Raw genomic sequence first — 19329 nt, 5'->3', positions numbered from 1 at the left:
CAAACAGGCTAAAGCAGGGCAATGCAAAGCAATGGAAATAAAGGAGCACTGTTTTGAAATGCTACTACATGAAAAAATGCGCTTTTGTTACCCCTGTTGAACCCTTTGAAAATGCATAAACAATTGGGTGAGTGATGAATTTGGTCTCCTGTGTTATTTGCATCTGTCAAGCGACATCATCAGAAGTGCTATATTGGCAACAGCCTTGCAGAATTGATTTAATGGCTGTAATTGGATTTGGCCTTGGAATTTATTATTCTGGAATATTATTGTGCCCCCAACTAAGTGTTGATAAACAGTCAAACTTTTAAATGGATATGACTTCTAAATGGAGACAAAAGACATCACTTACTAAAGTGGAACTTTGTGAAACTCCTGAGCTTGGACGAGTAGGGGCTTCCCAAATTTCTCTGGTTAATTGTACCCTGTAATGATTTACCCGGCATACATTTTAACATAAAATAGCAATACAGTGCAGTGGAACCTACATGTCCTCATAGGGAAACATATATAGAAAATGAGTGGGGGAACATTTCTTCACAATCAAGCAATGAAGGAGTACTGACAATGAGTTATAGGGCCTAATTGCTCATATAAGATGGCACAAATTAGTGACCCTTTTTCAGAGTCTCCCAGTGTGGATGACCCCACACAGTAAATGTGAGGCATTTCTTTTATCCTTAAGTATCTCCAGGAGAATAGCTGGAGCAACTATTCAACCTATTTCAAACTTAAAATATGGGATGAGATCAATCAATAGCTCATAAGTCATCTGATATGTCAATTGAAATGCAATGATTTCCATTTCTGAACCTCACAGAGATGTTTTCACATTCATAGTGTTAGACACTAAGGGAAACAGCATGGCAGGTCAATGCTCTTTATAAAAATAATGTTTTTAAATGTATCTGGTGGTTTGTCTTTGGATTGGACCCTAAGGAGCCAAGATTTCTTGTGTGATCAATGTCTCCCCAAACACTTTCAAGGCAATTATGAACGTTTTCATGGCATATCTTCTCATTTCTCTTCCATATGGAGGTTAGAAAAAAGTAATGGCAGAAGATACAGTTGACAAGCACCACAGGCATAGACTACGGACCCTTTCTTGCTTATCTTGTAAGCAGAATGTGTCCATACAGAGTGTGTGGGGTAACTACAGGTGATCATAAACCAGGAAGTACTTCTGACATATTTGGCCAAGTCTTCCTAGCCAGTAGTGTTTTACCGGAAGCCTCCGTGTCCAATCAATGATCACAGTTGTCATGTAGGCGGGCTTTCTGTATTATGTATCTAGAAAGAAGGCTGAAAGAAAGAAACAGTCGTTTTCCTCTTTCGTTTTCACTAGCTAGTTCTCTAGTTAGAGGATCTCTAATCGGTTGATCCTTCTCTAAACGCAGGTAAAATGGTTTACATTATATTCACCTAAGTAAGAACGTTGTGTCCTAAATAGGTTTGTGTGATAATGTCGCTCAGAGATACACATCGATGAGCAAAGAACAACCTGCCCCCTGTGAAGTTACTTAGCTAGCCAACAAGCTACCTAGCTATCTAGCTTGCCATCAAGCTAGCAAGCCGACTGACTTCATAGTTGTTGCTTAATTATACCAACCCTAAGATAACCAAATGGGTTGATTTAATCGGGTTTATAGTAACATTTCGCATATATTCATAAGCCACGAAAATCTGTTCAATATGAAGAATCATAGTAAGTCAGCTGCTGAGTCATTATCTAGCGAGATACTGAGCTAGCCACAGCTATAGGTATGGCATATACCGCTACCAATGCTCAACAGCCATGATTGGCTAGCTGGCTAAATAATACAATTATACAGTTATCCTACAGTCGTAAGGAGAATATGCGTAAGACGAGCTAGGTTACTGTGTCATTCTAACATCCCCTTGTCAATTTATCTGACTGGCATGTTCTTGCTAGCAATTACGTTGGGTTTTGGAGTAGTATGTAGGCTACTACCCAGACCATGGCTAAGCTAACAAATAGCTCTGGCTACTTTCCATACTGTCAGTAAACAATAATCATCGACCAGATAGACCGCTAATGTGTTGAGGACATGCAATCTACATTATAGCATCATCCACTGTTAATGTTGCTGGAAATCTCATTAATTGGTATGAGTGCAAGATTACTAAAAGATCTCGACATTTTTAAATATTCGAAGTTACACGGGTGTCTTTGACCTCAAGCGAACGTGAGTGAATGACGTCGTCATTTATTTGGAGTAACAGCTAGTTGGGTAGTTAGCAAGCTATTCTATAACTGTTTCAAAGAATTTTCTCGAAATTGGCAAGTACTCAATTATCCATTGGTATCAAAGCTATACGGGTTACTTGCCATACAGCCACGATAAGGAATTGGGAAATAATGTTAGAACAAATGAAGACATCAATAAACTAGCTATTGGCTTGATAACAATAGATAGGTGGTTACATACATTGATACAATAAAGATCACAGTTTGTGGCCTTGGACCGTGTATGAGCGTGTATGATCTTGTGACTTTTAAATTGTTGACTGTTGTTTCAAATTTTCAGTGCCATTGTAGTCAAGTTTACATAATTGAATTTAAGCATATGGCTTACTAGGGTGGTAGGATTTTGTGTAATTTTGCACTCTATTCCTGTGCCTTAGTTATCTGATTTCTCCTGAGTCCCCCATGCCTCTATGAGCCAGTAATACCCTTGAGCACACAAGGGTTTGCAGTGATTACATAGTCACATATCTTGGGGTTCAACAGAGAACACCTTGGAACTTGAGAACTGGGTGTCATTAGACAGTATTCTGGTTCAGTCAAGCTATTGTCAGAGGCAAAGCCACATCCTTTGCCCTGTGCTGGTTCCCATTATAAAAACCAACCAGCTCTCAACATGTTGTCCATGTCCAAGTCATGGTATCCATAGCAACAGACCATCGCTGACTGAGCATGGTGATGGTAGAATATTGCAATGCATAGCCCAATTGTGTGTAAAAGTGCGTACAATTCAACATTGTCCAGCTGATTAAGCATATCCCTGTGTAAAAAAATGTGCTTTCTATCTAATTCCTTTGCAGAGAAAATATCCAGACCATTCCTCAATGGGAAAAGACTAATCATGTTCAGCTTTGAGGGTGATTTCAAAACAAGACCCAAGGTGTCCCTTGGGGGAGCAAGCAGAAAGGTAAGAACATCTTATGTTCATGTGTTATACCCTGTTAGAGCCACACACGGTTCAGGACCAATGCTTTACCAGTATAGTATATATGGTAGTGTATCTCTTAAGCCCATATTCACTATTATTTAGGAGGAGAAAGCATCACTTCTTCATCGCACTCAAGAAGAGAGACGGAAACGTGAGGTGAGAATGCAGTGAAATGTTTTCCATGATTGTTGCTATGCTATGTGTTTATTGACATAGACCATGTCCTCATTAACTGACTCGAGTACTATTCAAGGATAAAATCCCCCAAACATCACAAACCCTCATTTTGGTGACGATTAAAAAACAATGCACTCCAGAGATGTGGATGTGCTTTTCAATACTGATTGGTTTCCAGAGCAGTAGCCGTGGTTGTGTGTAGTGTTTTGTCAGTGTTTTTGTTTGTGACAAGAGAACAAGACGAGTCAAGGAATAACCACGTATACTTGTCCCTTGTAGGATGAACGACGAAGACTGAAAAATGCTATCATCATTCAGTCCTATATCAGAGGATACCAGGACAGGAAACAGCAGGTGTGTTCAGAAACATTTGGTATTTCTTTATAAACAGTATTTGACCACTGCCATGTAAAGTAATTTGCATTTTTGTATTGTCTGGTTTGAGATGCTGACAACTCATTCTGACTTAGCCATACAAGCCATGCCCCCCCCACATCTATCACATCTACAGTGTATATATGTCTATGGTCACTACCACCAACACCCCTTGTGTCCCTCTAACCACCTGCTTTGTGCTGTCCAGCACTCCATCCAGAGGGGGCAGTTTGACCATTGTGTGTGCCAGGCTCAGTCTGCGGGGGTCCCTTCGTTGGCGGACCCCTCTGCACTTAGCTTCCTGGTGCGGCAGCTGCTGTTCTTCTACAGGCAGCGTGAGGACACACACAGACTGGTGAGCACGGATGAGAATAGATCTGAATATGGTGTCTGTGGAGTCTTATGGATCCTATCGGCAAATAATCTAATTCCATAAGCGGTCTTGTTCTAGACCTGAGCGCAAAGTCTTGCTTTGGGTTGTATTCCTTATCTTAGAAGACTGACAATGTTTTGTCTGATTTGTTCAGTGGCATCTGTTTTCACCCTCTATAAGTGAGTCTATAAGTGAAACATGACTTTAGATGGTTGTTTAATGTACGTCTTACAGTGGGCCTGATCCAATACAAAAACATTTAGAAATGGATACAAATAGGGAACAGTGCATAGTTATTCTGTGAAGCAAACTGGTCCTCATGGATGACAGAGTGCATTCTCACTGTGTGCGAATGAGTGTGCACAAATGACCAGTTGCAAGAAATGTAGGGATGCTTCATGACAACATGCTGAGTAGACTTTGTGTTGTGCTGGCAGATATGGATGTGCCAGAACCTGGTGAAGCACCACGCCCAGTTTGTGAGCCTCTTGGCGGGGCCAGAGAGGCAAACGTGTGTCTTTCAGATCAAGAGGTTGCTGGGACACTGCTGCAGGTATGGACATTCCTAACCTCTCCCAAGTACATTTATTCTTTTATTGCTTTGTTAAACAGAGATCACTGTCCGGAATGTCTGAAGTGAAGTTTATGATACTCCGATTCACGGAGTCGGACACAGGGAACGCCTCTCTGATTTTTAACCGCTCTCTCCGAACCCTCTCAGAGCACCTCGGAGAGGCTGTCGTGCACCTACTAATTTTTCTAACTTCCCGTACGAGAGCCTCTCCGAGGTGCTTGGAGAGGGTTCGGAAAGAGGGCTCGGAGTACCATACATTTAGCTTTACAGTTCCTTCTGTGGTTCTTGAACCTTACTCTATCAGCTTGACATGCTTGGTTGCTAGAGAACATGCTCAGTACATTACAATGTGACCTTGAAGCTGATCCACTGCTCTCTCTGTGTTTGTTTGGTGCAGACTGTTGAAGCTGTGCAGGGATGACAGTTTGAATGTGGCAGTGCCGATGAGGATGCTGGAGGTCTTCTCTTCAGAAAGAACCTATGTGTCTGTTCTGCAGGACGCTAACTGCGTAACAGCACTTATTGAGCAAATTTTGCACTATATGGTTCAAAAAGGTAAAATAATCAAACAGTTGTTTCTGTCATGGAAGTGCTTTCAACTTTCAAGTACAAGGTTTATTTAACTTTTCTTAAATATGTGACTTATTCTCTCTCTCCCTCCATCTTCTTTTATCCTTCTTTTATTTTCTCTTCATCCTACTTTCTGTCATTCTACCATGACTTGTCCTCCCCCAGGATACTACAGGTCTCTTTATATTTTGGTGAATCACAAGTTGCCGTCGAGTTTGGAGTACAGCGATGCCCCCTCAATCCCTGTGGCTAGTACTCTGCTGGAGCACACTCTCAAGCCTCTGCACTTTAACTATACCTCCTGTTCAGCAGATGCCAGGTAAATACACAAACACAGACACGCACACTTTCTCTTTCACTCACTCTTTCACTCACTCACTCACTCTTTTTGACTTACACACAAGCACCGTCACTCGCACACTCACATTTATGCTCACTCTCACATTCATGCTCAATGTTACTCTTTCACTTGCACACACAGACGCATATACACACACACACACACACACACACACACAGACGCATATACACACACACACATTGAATCCGGCAGACAAATGTCTGTAAGGTCAAATCCATCAATAGGTGGACATTTACCAGGTGTGCTAACATCATAACACCTAAGAGGTACTAGACCTGATCCACGGTGTCTCTCATATTTTTCATGTGTCCCACAAATCAGTGCCACTTAAATGTCATCACAAACACTTGAATTTTCGTATATTTGAAAACTCCTTGGCAAAACACAAACTGGCCTTCTGTATGAAAATCTTCTCTGAGATTGTGGTAAATACTGTACCATAATTGCAGCTGACAAGATTACATTTGCAGCCCTTATATATTTGGAGCTTTGATAACTCCACATTGTAACTGACGTTACGAAATGTGCCTGACGACGTTACATGTGACTGATGTTACATATTTCAACACCAGCCCTGTCAGCACAGATAGCTGCCCTGGGGTTTTGTTTGCTATGGATAAGTTACTCATAACCTGTAGTAAAATACTTGTGAAAGGCACAGAAAAATCCTGACTGAAGGCTAGGCAATAAAATAAATTGAGGTTTTGTGTGACTGATGGTACATGTGGATTAGACCTCATTTTTACCAGTAATGACATAAATATTAGAACTATTCTGGCCTCTTATACTTAACTCTGCCATCCCAAGTTCCAAACTCCCACTACAGCACAAAGAAGCACAAAGCTAAATAACTTTTCCCACGTCAAGCAAGGGCCAAATGTAATTAACCATAAAACCTGAAACAAATAAATACCATGGCACAAAACCCTCCAATTTGTAACGTCAGTCATGACTGATTCACACATATCACAACCGAGGTGAACATCTGTATGCTAGCATCATTCTGTGTCCTACAGCAGCCAGCATGTCGGCCATTACAGAATGGCTTCTTAAGAGGTCAGCCCTCGGGGGCAGAGGAATTCTTTTGTCACTGGTGCATGCACCGAAAAATCACCCACTAAAAGGCCCATAATGGAGAGTCCCTCCCGCTCTGTTTGTCCTTCCAACCCACAGTGATGCCGTAACTGCTTCTCCCTACCTGTTTACAGCCCGCCATAAATGCCCCGTTCCAGCCAGGGAGGGGAAGACCGGCCGTGTTTACTCTCCATTCTTAACATTCCTAATGACAAACGACACACTGTTGTTCTTTATTTTCTCTCTCCTCTTGCCGAAGAAAGGCAGGCCCCGGGGTGCGAGAACCTTGTGCACACACTCTCCCTGTAGGCCAATTATCACACCCGGGGCCACCAGATGTGGGCCCTCCACTTGTGTTTGAGCTGATGTTATTGATTGGCTCATGGAGCTGAAAGGGGTATGAGCTGCCCTGTTCATTTGGAACAAGTGAAGGGTCTTTTTTATCTGTCCATGTTTGAGTGTTTTTGTGTCAGGGATGGTAAACATCAGGCTGATGCTGTTTTAAGGGGAAATTCCCGTCTCTGTGGCCATGACATGTGTCCTGGTCATTTGGGATTTGTTTGTAGAAGATTAGTGTGCATGCTTACATTAGTTTTTTTAAAGCTAAAGGTTTTGAAACATTTAAAAAATATCCCCACTAAAGTGAAATAAATGGTTAAATGAACCATATAGACTAAATCAACACCAGGGTCTCAACGTAGCATATTCAAATGTGAATAAGATGGTGAAACCAGTATGCCTGGCTGTAGTCCTTATCTCTGTTCTGCTGGCAGCAACCTTGTTAAAGATTGAAATTGTATTTATTTGTTTTATTTGTCTGTTTATAGAAAGGTCTTAATGCAACCAATTAAATCCTATAACTGTGAACAGTGCTGAAATAATTATGTTAATATGGAGGTTACAAGAGTAAGTAAGTTCAATAAATGTTGTGTTGATTGACGATAAAGTGTTATTTTATAGGGCTAAGCCAGCTTTCTTCTTTGGGAAGGCTCAGTTCTAAGTATAATCCCTCTGATTTGAGCTAAAGTGAAATAGAATGTCATTGTGACATAGAAGACACAGAGGAATTCCTAATACACGGATCTCATGACCGTTTAGTTGCCTTCCTCTTCCTCTCTCTCCCTTTCCACTTCCTGCTGTTTTTGTGTCTCATCTTTCTCTCGTCTCTGCGTTCCTCTTTCAGGCAGTACGTGTTCTCAGCCTTCACGGAGGAGTTCATTTCGGTTCCGTTCACCGAGCAGGTGTTCCACTTCTTCATCCCCGCACTGTCAGACCCACGGTTGGCCTTCCCGTTCCAACCCTTTCTGGCTTCCCTCCGGGCTACTGTACTTTCCTCCGCCACCATGCAAGCACAGGCCCCCTGGCTCCTATACTTCGTGCTCTCTGTTGGAGAGACTAACCTAGGTAATGCCTTAATGTTTGTTTGTGTGTGGGTGCGTTGGTGCGTGCGTGTGTGCCTGCCTGTGTGTGAGAGACTGAGTGAGAGAGAGGGAATTAAGTGGATGTTGTGTAATGTGTGTGTGAGAAGTCACTGGGTAAGTGCTGTTTGATATCTAACATGGCGTGTGTGTGTCTGTGTGTGTGTGTGTAGGATCTCTGTCTGAGGAGGGTCTGCTTCTGTACCTGAGTGCCCTGCAGACTCTGCTGCCACTGTTGCCAGTGTCTGAGAGCACCAGCAGAACCGAGGTCAGCAGCGACTCGGAGGACGAGGAGGCCACAAACAAGCACGCCCTCTCCTCACAGGTAAAACATAATCACATTACAATTACCCTGCGTAAAGGCATTTTACGGCTGGTCTCTTGATTCTCCGCCACCGTAAGTAATATGAATTAAACGAAGCCTTATTTGCCTCGAACATTTTTTGTACTCGAGTTACTCGAGTAATCGTTTCAGCCCTACTACACCTTCTCACTTCTTCAGACTTCTACAGGAAATCTTGTGTTTATTTCATTATTTAAGCGTCTTTTAGTACTTTGAAAAGCTCTATATTATTGTGATTATTATTATTATGGAAATTTAGTTGGTTCTGATATCATTTGGATTTTGGGGATGTTTCTAGATATTTTCTGTGTGCTAATCAGCTAATTGACCTATCGCTAAGCCCCGCCCCCCATTGTGACAGCTGCTAAATCGGACACTTTATCAGAGCTGACTAGAGTTTACAATGGCAGCTATCAGTGACAAAACTATATCCTAAGAGGCTCTAGACAACTTTTGGAGACAAAAGGACCTGATTTCGCCTAGAAGGCTTCAAAAGGGACTTAATTATGCAATGGAGGGATATGTATACAATTTAAAACTCGATATGGTGGATAACAAGCTTAAATTTGAGGCGAGAATTTACAGAGCTCAATGCAAGAGGGAGAAGCCTAACTCACGGTCATCGCGATTGCAGATAAATACATCCAATACCAGCATTGTTCATGCACCGCATGGGAAAGATACAATAAATTCACAGTCAGTTAATTTAACTAATCTGGAAGGCACCGAGATGTACACCTACGTTTATTAACTAGCAGGAACCTGCCCCTGACAGGACAGTGTCCAAACCATGGCTATGGTCCTAACTGTTTAGCTTGTTAATGTAACCTTTTTAATTACCGGCATGCGTGTGTTTCGTTCACGTTGTCATGTTAATCCATTATTAAACCTATCGTTTGTTTAATAAACTGTCCCATAACTGACAAAGTTACGCTAGCGCAGCTATTGAATCATTAACGTTAGCTAATTTGAACCAGAGATAACTTGCCTAAGCCTAGCATAACATCAGTGGTGAAAGTAAGCAGGTACTGTGAATAATGAGTAGGCCTATGCCTTTTATCATGTAGGCTTAGTTGATTGCTTTAGCAGGGCTCTCAAGTTTTGAAGACAGGCAAGAGTGACATATTGCCGAGCTCACCCGCCCCCCCCCCCCCCCTTTGTTGTGGTGTGGTTGTTGTAGTGCATTTTGCACCAAAGGTTAATAGATATGCAGAGGTGTGTGTCTCTAAAGCCCACTGTGTTAAGTGATAGGGAAAAGTGACCATGGTATGGGTACGTGACCGAAAACGATAGGAAAAAACTGTATTATTAGTGTTTTGTAGTTGTCAATAATAATTGCTCTGACTAGCAGAAAAGATTGGACACATGGCACTGACAATTCAACCAACTACAAAATATGTATTCATACAGAGAGAGAGAGGGAGAATGAGAATGAGAGAGAGAGAGAGAGGGGGAGAAAGTACGGTCTTATCCTTTTCCACCTGAACTGTCTCTTCCTCTTCCACAACTAATCTGGCCTTTTTAGGGGGCTTTCCTCTTTGGGCGAAGGATAGTATGCTCAATTGCTTTTTACCTGACATCTTTGAAAGACAGATGCAATGATTAATGCATCCATGTCCAGGATATTTATAACACGCTAGTATGCCTAATGAGCTCGCGATTCACAACTTCACAAGGCGTGAAGAAGCCTCGGAATCTGAATAGAATGTTCGAGCAAACACATTTACAAAAAATAATGCCCATAACATAATTTAATATTAAGGGCTGCCAAATATTCGTTCGAATAACAGGCTATATATATTTTGTATAGGCTATTAACGAAGTTCGGAGTCAAAGCTATGGTGAAAAGGCAGGCTGTAGCTCAAAACTCTGTTGGTTTGAAACACTCATTAAAAGTTGATGCTCGTTATCTTGGAAATATTCTCTAACTGCAGTCAAGTTGTCATTGCTTGTGTCAAACTATTGTGAATTTGTTGTTACATTAAAACAGGAGACAACTTACTATTTGTAGAGATTGATGCTCGGAGCTCCAGTGGTTTCCTCTAAGGTGAACGAAAGGTGAATCGGAGATCAGACGCGCGCAATTCCAGGATGCTTTATTTTCATTGGTTGTTGGATTAAATCTTACCCAGATACAGAAGATACGTTTTTTCTGATTGGCTATTGTGTAGCCCTTTTTTTTTGATTGGCTGATAAGTGGCACCTCACGGCAGAACTCCACGGGATTCGGGGAGACGTGCATGATTCCTTTATGGTGAGGGGAAACGCAGCGCAGCCAGGTCATGTTTACGCGATGCGGCCGGCACATATAATAAATATACTAGAGTTTTTTTTTCAGCGTGAGAAATACGATGTGTGGCGGGAGTGCGTGACTTAAGACCTAAATGTGTGATTGTCACGCTCAATGCGTGACACTTGAGAGCCCTGCTTTAGCAATGGGAAATTCTAACAAGAGTATGGCAGCTAATGAACGTAGCGTAGCATTCACTGTGCGGTCTGTCACACAGCTTAATCCACCCACCGGAGATATTTTGGACCGGTCTTGTTTTCGTTTAGGAAATGAGATACAATATACCCCATTGCCTATCTTCTCACGATAACTCGTATCAGTGTTGTATCTATCCCATGCACATCGTTTGGCCATTTATGTTGAAACTACATTACCACAATTAGCCTACATACTTGTTTTTGTCCCGTTGTGGCTTGGGGAAAGGGATGAAATATACCCCATTCTGCAGCCTATCGGGATACCTACTGTCGGTGTTACGTGTACCCCAAGCACATCGTTTGACCATGATTTTTTTTTTTTTCATAAGCAACATCAATCGATCATTAAATTATTGAAAAAGGTCTCCTCCCTGTTGTTTTCAATGGAGTTATCGGAGACGATGTCCGAGTCCAGTTCAGGCTGGAATGTCATTGGTTCATCTGCGTTCTAAGGGCGGCGCTTAGCGACAGGTCAATTGAGATGGATCTCTGTTTTTTTGCCATAAAATACATTTGGTTTAATTGGTTTTCTCCCTCTCCCTCTCTCTCAGGATGACTTTAGGATCTCAGTCCAGCTGATCACAGCGGAGTGCATTCAGAAGCTGGACACCAAGGAGCAGACCAACGCGCTCCTGACGCTGGTGTGGAGGGACTCTGCCAGCGAGGAGGTCTTCACCATGATGGCCTCCATCTGCCACACGCTCATGGTGCAGCATCGCATGATGGTGCCCAAAGTCAGGTCAGGACACACACCAATACACATGGGCACACATTTATAACGCATTGAAGTTATCGTTTTAAAGCTCATAAATGGACATGCGCCAACATGCACCAATACATGCACCAATACATTATCCACTCTTAATATATTTTCTAGACATACAGTACCAGTCAAAAGTGTGGACACACCTACTCTTTTTTTGAGAAGTTTTTTCTTTACTTTTATTATTTTCTACATGGTAAATAACACTTTTTTTGTTTAAAGCATCATTCCATATGTGTTTTTTCGTAGTTTATATGTCTTCACTATAAATGTACAGAAAATAATAAAAGTAAAGAAAACACCTCTCAAAAAAACTAAAGGTGTATCCAAACTTTTGACTGGTACTGTATATCTTCAACTCAACAAGTTAATGTGTGAGTGTGCCAGACGCCCAGCTTATGTAGTCTTCAGCAGTGCCCGGTTACTCATGTGAGTTAGCGTAAGCGCTAATGATATCACCGATGAAATGAGCCGATTAGCTTCCCCGTGTACCTGCCGTCTTTTACTACCACCCCAGGAAGTGGATGTCAGGTCTAACTGTCTGTCCACAATTAGGGTCATTATCTGATTCCGCAGCCTGACTGTATTAGGACAGGATATTGGGCTGGGGGATAATGGGATGGAACCAGCTTTGGTTTTACAGGCAGTGTCACAGCCATGCCTGACTGGGTATTATTGCATTGAAACGAGCCGTGAGATGGACAGAGCGAGAGGAAGAGTGAGAGAGAGGTGAGAAACAGATAAGTAAGTGAAAAAGTAGAGGAAGGTGGTGTATAGTCTTTACTCCAGGACTGTGATGAGGGGAAAAAATACTTGTTTATAAACTGCATACCTACATACACTTGCATGTTCATTTTGTTCAAGGTAACTGTTTCTCCATTTGATTTCCATATTCGTTCAGATCATATTTTGAAGATTTGTGTTTAGTCACCTATGAACCGACAAGACAAACAGACCCGATTTATAGCAACTTACAGATAACCCCTTTTAGTAATTATCCCATGGCTGTCCAGAGGCTCAGAGGGGTGAGATGAGCGGGTCAGGGGGCAGTGTTTGGGGTTTCTGAGTGGATCCAGCCTGACCTTGGGTTGGTCCACTGAGTCCACTCACTCGTGTCCTGATTACATAAGCTTTAGCAGTCTCTACCTATATCAAGAATGACCCCTGTGACGTCATTGCCGTTCTTGCACCTTTGACCCCCGAAATGGTGATCGGGGGCAGTTCCATCACTGCCCCCCTCCACCGACCTTGTCCTCAGTAACATTCCAAAAAAAACATCTGCGAATGAAGACTTTTAAGTGTTATTTTTGCTTACCAAACCACTCCCCCCCCCGTCTCCTTCCCCTTGCTCATCCTCTCTGTCCCCCTCTCTTCCCTTCCTCTTTTTTTATTTGGTGGTATTTTTATTTTACAGCTTCCTCCGAGCAAAACGCTTTTACCATAAATCCTGCTCCTCGCCCCTCTATCATTATCGGATATCTGTACAAAATAATTAGCTCACTGCCCAAGATTAATTCCCGCAGAAGTGGACAGGATAGCTTTACAAGAGGCGAAGGGGAGGCAAATTACAGCCTGGCCTGATTTACAGCGTTTAAAGAAGAGGTCGGCCTGCACGCTGCCTCCCTGCCTCTGTGCCTGCCTGCCTCTGTGCCTCCCTGCCTCTGTGCCTGCCTGCCTCTGTGCCTCTGTGCTGGCTGCTGGCCTCCCATTGAGGAGCTGTGGCCCCTTTAATAAATAAAAGGCCACAACTGATAGCAGAGAGAGATTAGTGGCTCGAGTCTCTGGGGATCTGTGAGTGGTGTGTCATTTGATCTCAGGGAATGGGAATGGGTATTCGACTGATCATTGAGAGGAAATACTTTGATTGGTCAGTATGCCACGGTTTGCAGATGTATCACAAGGCTGTACAAATGTGAATGAAATGCAGGCATGAAGGTAGTATAGAGTGTTCGTAAAATGAGATCTACATTTATTGGGGAAATAAACTTGAAGTCTTCATCTTAAAATTGAAGATCTCCTTGTAGTTGTGAAATCCAGAAAATGGGCACTGGCTGTGTTTTTAGTTTTAACCACTGCTGGCTTGCATTTAATGTTTGCTCCATAATTGGTGTTTTCTTTAAGAAGTGGTGTGAAATGGGGACTGATGTGTGTGTAATCTTTCTCAAAGTGTTTACCTCCTACTTAAACAGTAGAGTAACCACACACACACACCAACACACACACTCACAAACACACACACACACACACTGATGGACCCATGTCAGGTCCATGCACTGACTGGCCCTCTGATCTGGGGTGGACTGTGAGTGTGTAGTTTACGTGAGAAAAGTGCCTCCATGGCCACCGGCCTCTTGGCAGTGAGGTGGCACCCAGCTGAGGCCTCCTCTTCAAAGGCCTCCCAGGAAACCTCCAGGAGAAGCAGCCTGAGCAAACAGGCCACGTCCAGCATCTGGCAGAGGTCTCGCCCTGGGTCTGATCCTGGGGGTGGGATGGAGGGGGAAGGTCCGGTTCAGGGTCTCTGTCGAGCTACACTTGACAGGTGTGACATGACTGTAGTGGGCAGTGGGATTAGAAAGGGATGACTCACATTGGAGGGTCTATGCTTTCATGAGAAGTCATTGGCAAGAGCATATGTTGGATTCAAAAGTGGACATTGGCAATTGTTGGAGAAGTCTCTAAATGAAAACAGATTTGGCCCTGAGTGTCTTACACACTTGCCTCCTCCTTGTTGGTTTACTTTTGAACGGCAAACTCTATTTTTCTCTTCTGACCGATCTGCCTTTCTTGTGCGTCATTTGTTCCGTTCGCCATCCATTTGCCTGGGCATTAGGCCTCCATCAGCCAGCCCTGAGTGTGGCTCCGAGCGCCTGCTTCACTCCTCGTTCCTCACACAGGCACATTTGAATCAATCTGCTGTCGCCGTTTCAACAAAATGGTCAATGCTCTTTTATCAAGGTCATTTTAATTCACCACCCCCACCCCCACCCCAGCACAACCCCCCCACACACACACATACATAGACACACTTCACCTTGTGTGTGTGTGTGTGTGTGTGTTTGTGTTTATTAGTGCTTCATCTCGTGATTGAAATGGAGCTTTGGTGTTCTCGCAGGCCGTAAATCACCGTGTCACTCAGCGTTTTAGTGCTTTGTTTCCCATTTCAATCAAACAGGGGGCTCTTTAAAGGCAAAAGAGCACTATGACCCCCCCACCCCCCACCCTCTATATATGCACCCCTCCCCTGGTCCCCATTCATGGCCGAGGTATGAACAGAAGGCCGGCGTTGGCAGGTCTCCCCCTCCTGACAAGTGACTCAAATCATTGTGTGCTTTTTATACACACTTGGGCTCATTTGATTTCTCTTTTCACCTTTCTCCAAATGAGGCCCAAGATATTGCATAAAGGCACGTCCATTAGAGCTTATTACATAAATCCCACCCTTTCTCTAGCACTCTCCCTCCCTCCCTCCATCTCTTTCGCTCTCTCTCCCTCTCTCTCTCTTTCTTTCTCTTTTTCCCCCTCCTCTCTTTCCCTCTCTCCCTGTAGGCCTACAATCCCTTCCCTCATTATAGTGAAAGGAGACTGGCCTCTCCAGGTCAGATGCCACTTATAGATGCTAATGCTGGAGTGTACTAAAACATCGGCCTGCTCTGTCCTATTCAAGAGCTTCCATCTTGTTGTTTTGCGGTTGTTTACTCTGGAGGTGCTACCTGCCATTAGCAGTGCAGTCTGGGTAAAGAGGTAAGGGGCGACACAAAATTGGAATGTCCAGGTTTGAACGTGCGATGGGTGACTGGCACATAAACTCACAGGTGGGTGTCCTCACACCTAGGTGTAAAAAATTGTTTAGGCACAGTTAGCCCACACACATTTATATACACTCCCTTACACACCCTCCATCCCACCCACCTATTCAGCTCTTGTGAGGGAGTGTGTAATGCTGTGTGGGTATGTGGAAGCCAGCAAACCTGAACTGGTGTGTGTGTGTGTGTGGGGGGGGGGGGAGGTTGTGTTATGGCAGTCCTCTACTTCAGTCCTCCATTGTCCCGCTTCTGTGGTCATTAAGTGAAATGGGCCCCCCCCCCCCCCCCCCCCCCTCAGGAAGCCAGCATCTGTTTACGAGCCACGGGCCAGGCCGCTAGTTTACTAATGGAGGGTGCCTCACCTAAATAAAGCTTAATGGCTCATTTAATCTCCCCTCGCCAAGCACGGTCGGTGCCCAGAGACGGAGAGGGGGAGCGTAGGAGGAGAAGGAGAACTGGGCAGAGAGATGGAGAGGGGGAGCGTAGGAGGAGAAGGAGAACTGGGCATAGAGATAGAGAGGGGGAGCGTAGGAGGAGAAGGAGAACTGGGCAGAGAGACGGAGAGAGAAGGGGAGCATTAACCCATCCAGTTGTGCATGATGTTTAAACTCTGTCGCGTCTCCTTTCGTGTGTCTTTTGTGGTAAAAGCCTTCAAAGAGCACACAGATGCATACTGTGCTGAACTCAAGTACGGATACCTTCAGTGTTTCCGGATGATGTAAGGCGGAATTGAATTAACTCATGAGCTGAAAAGGATTGGTTGTATTTGTGCTCTGAGTTCCCCCCCCCCCCCCCCCCCCCCATGTCTGTTTAAGGTGAGTCTCTGTGCTGTGTTTTGACAGTGGCATGTTTTTTCTTTTTTCTTTTGTCCTCTGCAGGCTACTGTACAGTTTGGCCTTCAACGCCCGCTTCCTCAGACATCTCTGGCACTTGATCTGCTCCATGACAACAAAGATGATCACGGGGTGAGCTTAAAATATCATCTCCAATATGAACTCCTCTTTGAGTAGAATATGTAGCACAGGAGTGTGGCAGTGTGAACCATTCTGACTTCTCTCCTCCTTCTCTTCCTCCTTCTCTTCCTCCTTCTCTCCCCCTCTTCTCCCTGGGCTGCAGCTCCATGGTCCCTCTGTTGCAGGTGTTGTCCCGAGGTTCCCCCATGTCCCTGGAGGACTCCAACCGTATCATTCCCCTCTTCTATCTCTTCAGCTCGCTCTTCAGTCACGCGCTCATCTCTGTGCACGACTCCGAATTCTTTGGCTCCTCCATTGAAGGTGCCTGGAGTTTTCATCTGGTCACCGGTACAATATGCTGTAACAGTATGAGCGTTCTCAGTCTTTATCAAAAGTATACATACGCACTCCCCTCATGAATCACATCACTCACAAACAAAGGATTACAGTAATATAATTTGCACAACACTCCACAACGCACCCATGTAGAATTCCCCTTATTTCCATCTTTTAAGATATTTTCATTGAACCATATTCCCCCAACCACACTGGCTTCCCCTGCTAGTTCTGCCTATGACTAGTATGTGCCGTCTCTCTTTCAGACGAGCCCCAGTCGTCCTCCATGATGCCCTTCTCCCTGGTCGAGCTGGTTTCCCTGTCGCGCTGCATGCGGGACGCCGGCCTGGGCATCATTAAGCTGGCCTACCCCGAGACCAAAAGCGAGCACCGCGAGGAGTACCTGGCGGCCTTCCGCAGTGTGGGCGTCACCACCAACGCCGCGGTGCAGCAGCGCATCCAGGCCCAGCAGAAGCGCTGGGTGCAGCTCTTCAAGGTGAGCCACAGGATGGGACCCAGATGCCTTGTTGTTCTGTGTGTTGTTATTTTATGCCAGTTCATCGAGTTGACTCGGAATCCGTTAAGTTTAAGAAGTGATCTCCTTCTGTTCTGAATATGTTAAGAGTAGTTCAGTTGAGAACCAAACACCTTTTTGGAGTCCATATTTCTGAATGACAGAATAGCTATGATTACCCCTCAAATTGTTCTCCATTTGACAGGCGTTCTTTTGTTTCCTTAAGTGTCTTCAGGCGTTTTTATTCTGCTCTCTCCTATCCAGTTCTGTCACCACCTTAGTGTGCTTTGACAGAAAAAGAAAGAAAAAAGTGTAAGTTAGAGAATAAGAGAGCATATAATATGTATACAGTGGAAATGTAGAGGGCAGAAGACCACGAGAGAAGAAAAGAAAAGTCTGAGAAAGCGAGGGAGAGAATAAAAAAAGAAAGGAACATTCCTAAGCGATGTCAGCGGTGCAGGCCCTCCTGTCAGCTGAAAGTGGCCATTAAAGAGGTAGGAGCAGCAGAAACGCATTTCCCAAATTGAACGCTGGATTTACAGTCGGCCTGGGCGGCGCTGACCCCTAACACGCTAATGTCCGCCTGGAGTCATCAGACGTCCCTCCGGATCTTTTATCACTTCCATTGTCAAGCTATCTATTTAATTGAAAGAAGTTAATTGAATGAAAATGATCAACTAAGCTTGTATTAATATTGCTAATGGAACTCCAGGCTGGCCCGTGTTTGGAGAAGGGATGTCACTGGTCGAGAGTTTGGGGAGAGGCCTATTACGGTGTGCACTTAAGCCCGACAGGTCTAATTAACTGATACTTATTCATTCTGGGAGTCAGTGGTTGTGGTGGTGGGGGCCGGGGGTAGCGGGGGGGGGTCCCTGGGACCAGTCCTGCGGTGGGTGCGTTACAGCGGTTTGCACTCGCCGTTATTGGCGACTTTGGGCGGGAGGGGATTGATGGCGTCCTCTAGAAACGACAAGCTTGATATTGCCCCTCCTTTTGTCATTACTCTTATCAATTTGTGAATCTTTCTGTGTTGAAAACGCAAGTAGTGCTATTGTGTGTGTTGGCATTTGTGTCAAAGCATCTGCGCATCTCTCGACCAGCCTGTAAAATCAGTTTGGTTAAATCAGACAGAGCTACTGCGTTAAAACGACGAAATGCAAGATTGTGACTAGTTCTCGCACCGGACCGAATGTTTCCCCTGCGTGTGGCGGGAGCGATGCGCAGCGGCACTTACTCTTCCTCGGAGACTCGGCCCCTGATGTCAGCAGTCTGCTGCTTAATTAACAGTGCTTAATGTCCACAGACAACTCGTTTATCTCCCGCATTGGCCACAAATGGCTCCGTCGCACGTCAAGGGGGAGATTGGCTCCCGCCAAGAAGAGGAGATGCAAGCCATTTTGTGCCCCATCTCATAAACATCCTTTTATTTAAGCGTCGATTAAACAAAGGTCCTCTGCCAGAATCGAACATCCCTCTGTAAAAGGCGCTGTCTTAGAATTACTGTCCTGATTAGGTGGAATCCTTAGCTCAGAGAAGAGATGCTCCTCAGTCAGGCACCTTGGCAATCATGCTCACGGAGATGTAGAAGGACATATCTCTTCTACGAGCTGTGTGCGTTGTGTAAGCGAGCTGTGTGCCCGCCGGTGTTCATATATTTCTTAGCATATGTTTACATATCATCTCATATATCTTTTTATGAATCATATGTTTCAGGTTATCACAAACTTGGTGAAGATGGTGAAGGCGCGCGACATCAGGCGGCCCTTCTGTCCCCGGGGCCACTGGCTCTCTCAGGAGGTCAACATCAGTGCTGATAAGGTAGCTGACACACTCACTTCACATGTGTACCTGAGGCAAACCTGTTAAGGGGGGAGGTTTGGGATTCATACAGTTTGACATATTAACGGAAACATATCAATTTGTGTAATACAAATAAAAAATCCAGAAAAAGCATCTGATCTGTTTTCATAAACCCGGTAATTTATTGAAATGGAAGGGTTTAGCCACCTATTTT

General features: G+C 44.3%; 1 protein-coding gene across 3 annotated transcripts in view; it reads left to right on the top strand.

The window, feature by feature from the left end:
• The first annotated feature begins 1283 nt into the window (after nucleotides 1-1283).
• The window catches only part of ube3c (ubiquitin protein ligase E3C), a 43833-nt gene continuing 25787 nt past the window's right edge, over nucleotides 1284-19329 (top strand). The window contains exons 1-15 of one of the 3 annotated variants that reach the window (XM_080855551.1): nucleotides 1284-1397; nucleotides 3067-3173; nucleotides 3297-3350; nucleotides 3651-3725; nucleotides 3955-4101; nucleotides 4557-4672; nucleotides 5091-5248; nucleotides 5429-5582; nucleotides 7882-8102; nucleotides 8290-8441; nucleotides 11498-11685; nucleotides 16391-16477; nucleotides 16629-16786; nucleotides 17068-17297; nucleotides 19029-19133. In XM_080855551.1, the coding sequence (XP_080711677.1) occupies nucleotides 3108-3173; nucleotides 3297-3350; nucleotides 3651-3725; nucleotides 3955-4101; nucleotides 4557-4672; nucleotides 5091-5248; nucleotides 5429-5582; nucleotides 7882-8102; nucleotides 8290-8441; nucleotides 11498-11685; nucleotides 16391-16477; nucleotides 16629-16786; nucleotides 17068-17297; nucleotides 19029-19133 (1911 nt within the window). In that variant the 5' untranslated portion in view covers nucleotides 1284-1397; nucleotides 3067-3107. Of the gene's footprint in view, nucleotides 1398-3066; nucleotides 3174-3296; nucleotides 3351-3650; nucleotides 3726-3954; nucleotides 4102-4556; nucleotides 4673-5090; nucleotides 5249-5428; nucleotides 5583-7881; nucleotides 8103-8289; nucleotides 8442-11497; nucleotides 11686-16390; nucleotides 16478-16628; nucleotides 16832-17067; nucleotides 17298-19028; nucleotides 19134-19329 lie in introns of all 3 variants that reach the window. The other 2 variants (XM_080855550.1, XM_080855549.1) reach the window with 2 other exon arrangements.

The sequence above is a fragment of the Sprattus sprattus genome (assembly GCF_963457725.1).
Source record: "Sprattus sprattus genome assembly, chromosome: 17".
NCBI lineage: Eukaryota > Metazoa > Chordata > Actinopteri > Clupeiformes > Clupeidae > Sprattus > Sprattus sprattus.
The sequence above is the reverse complement of the archived record's forward strand: the minus strand, read 5'-3'. Positions and strand labels throughout refer to the sequence as shown.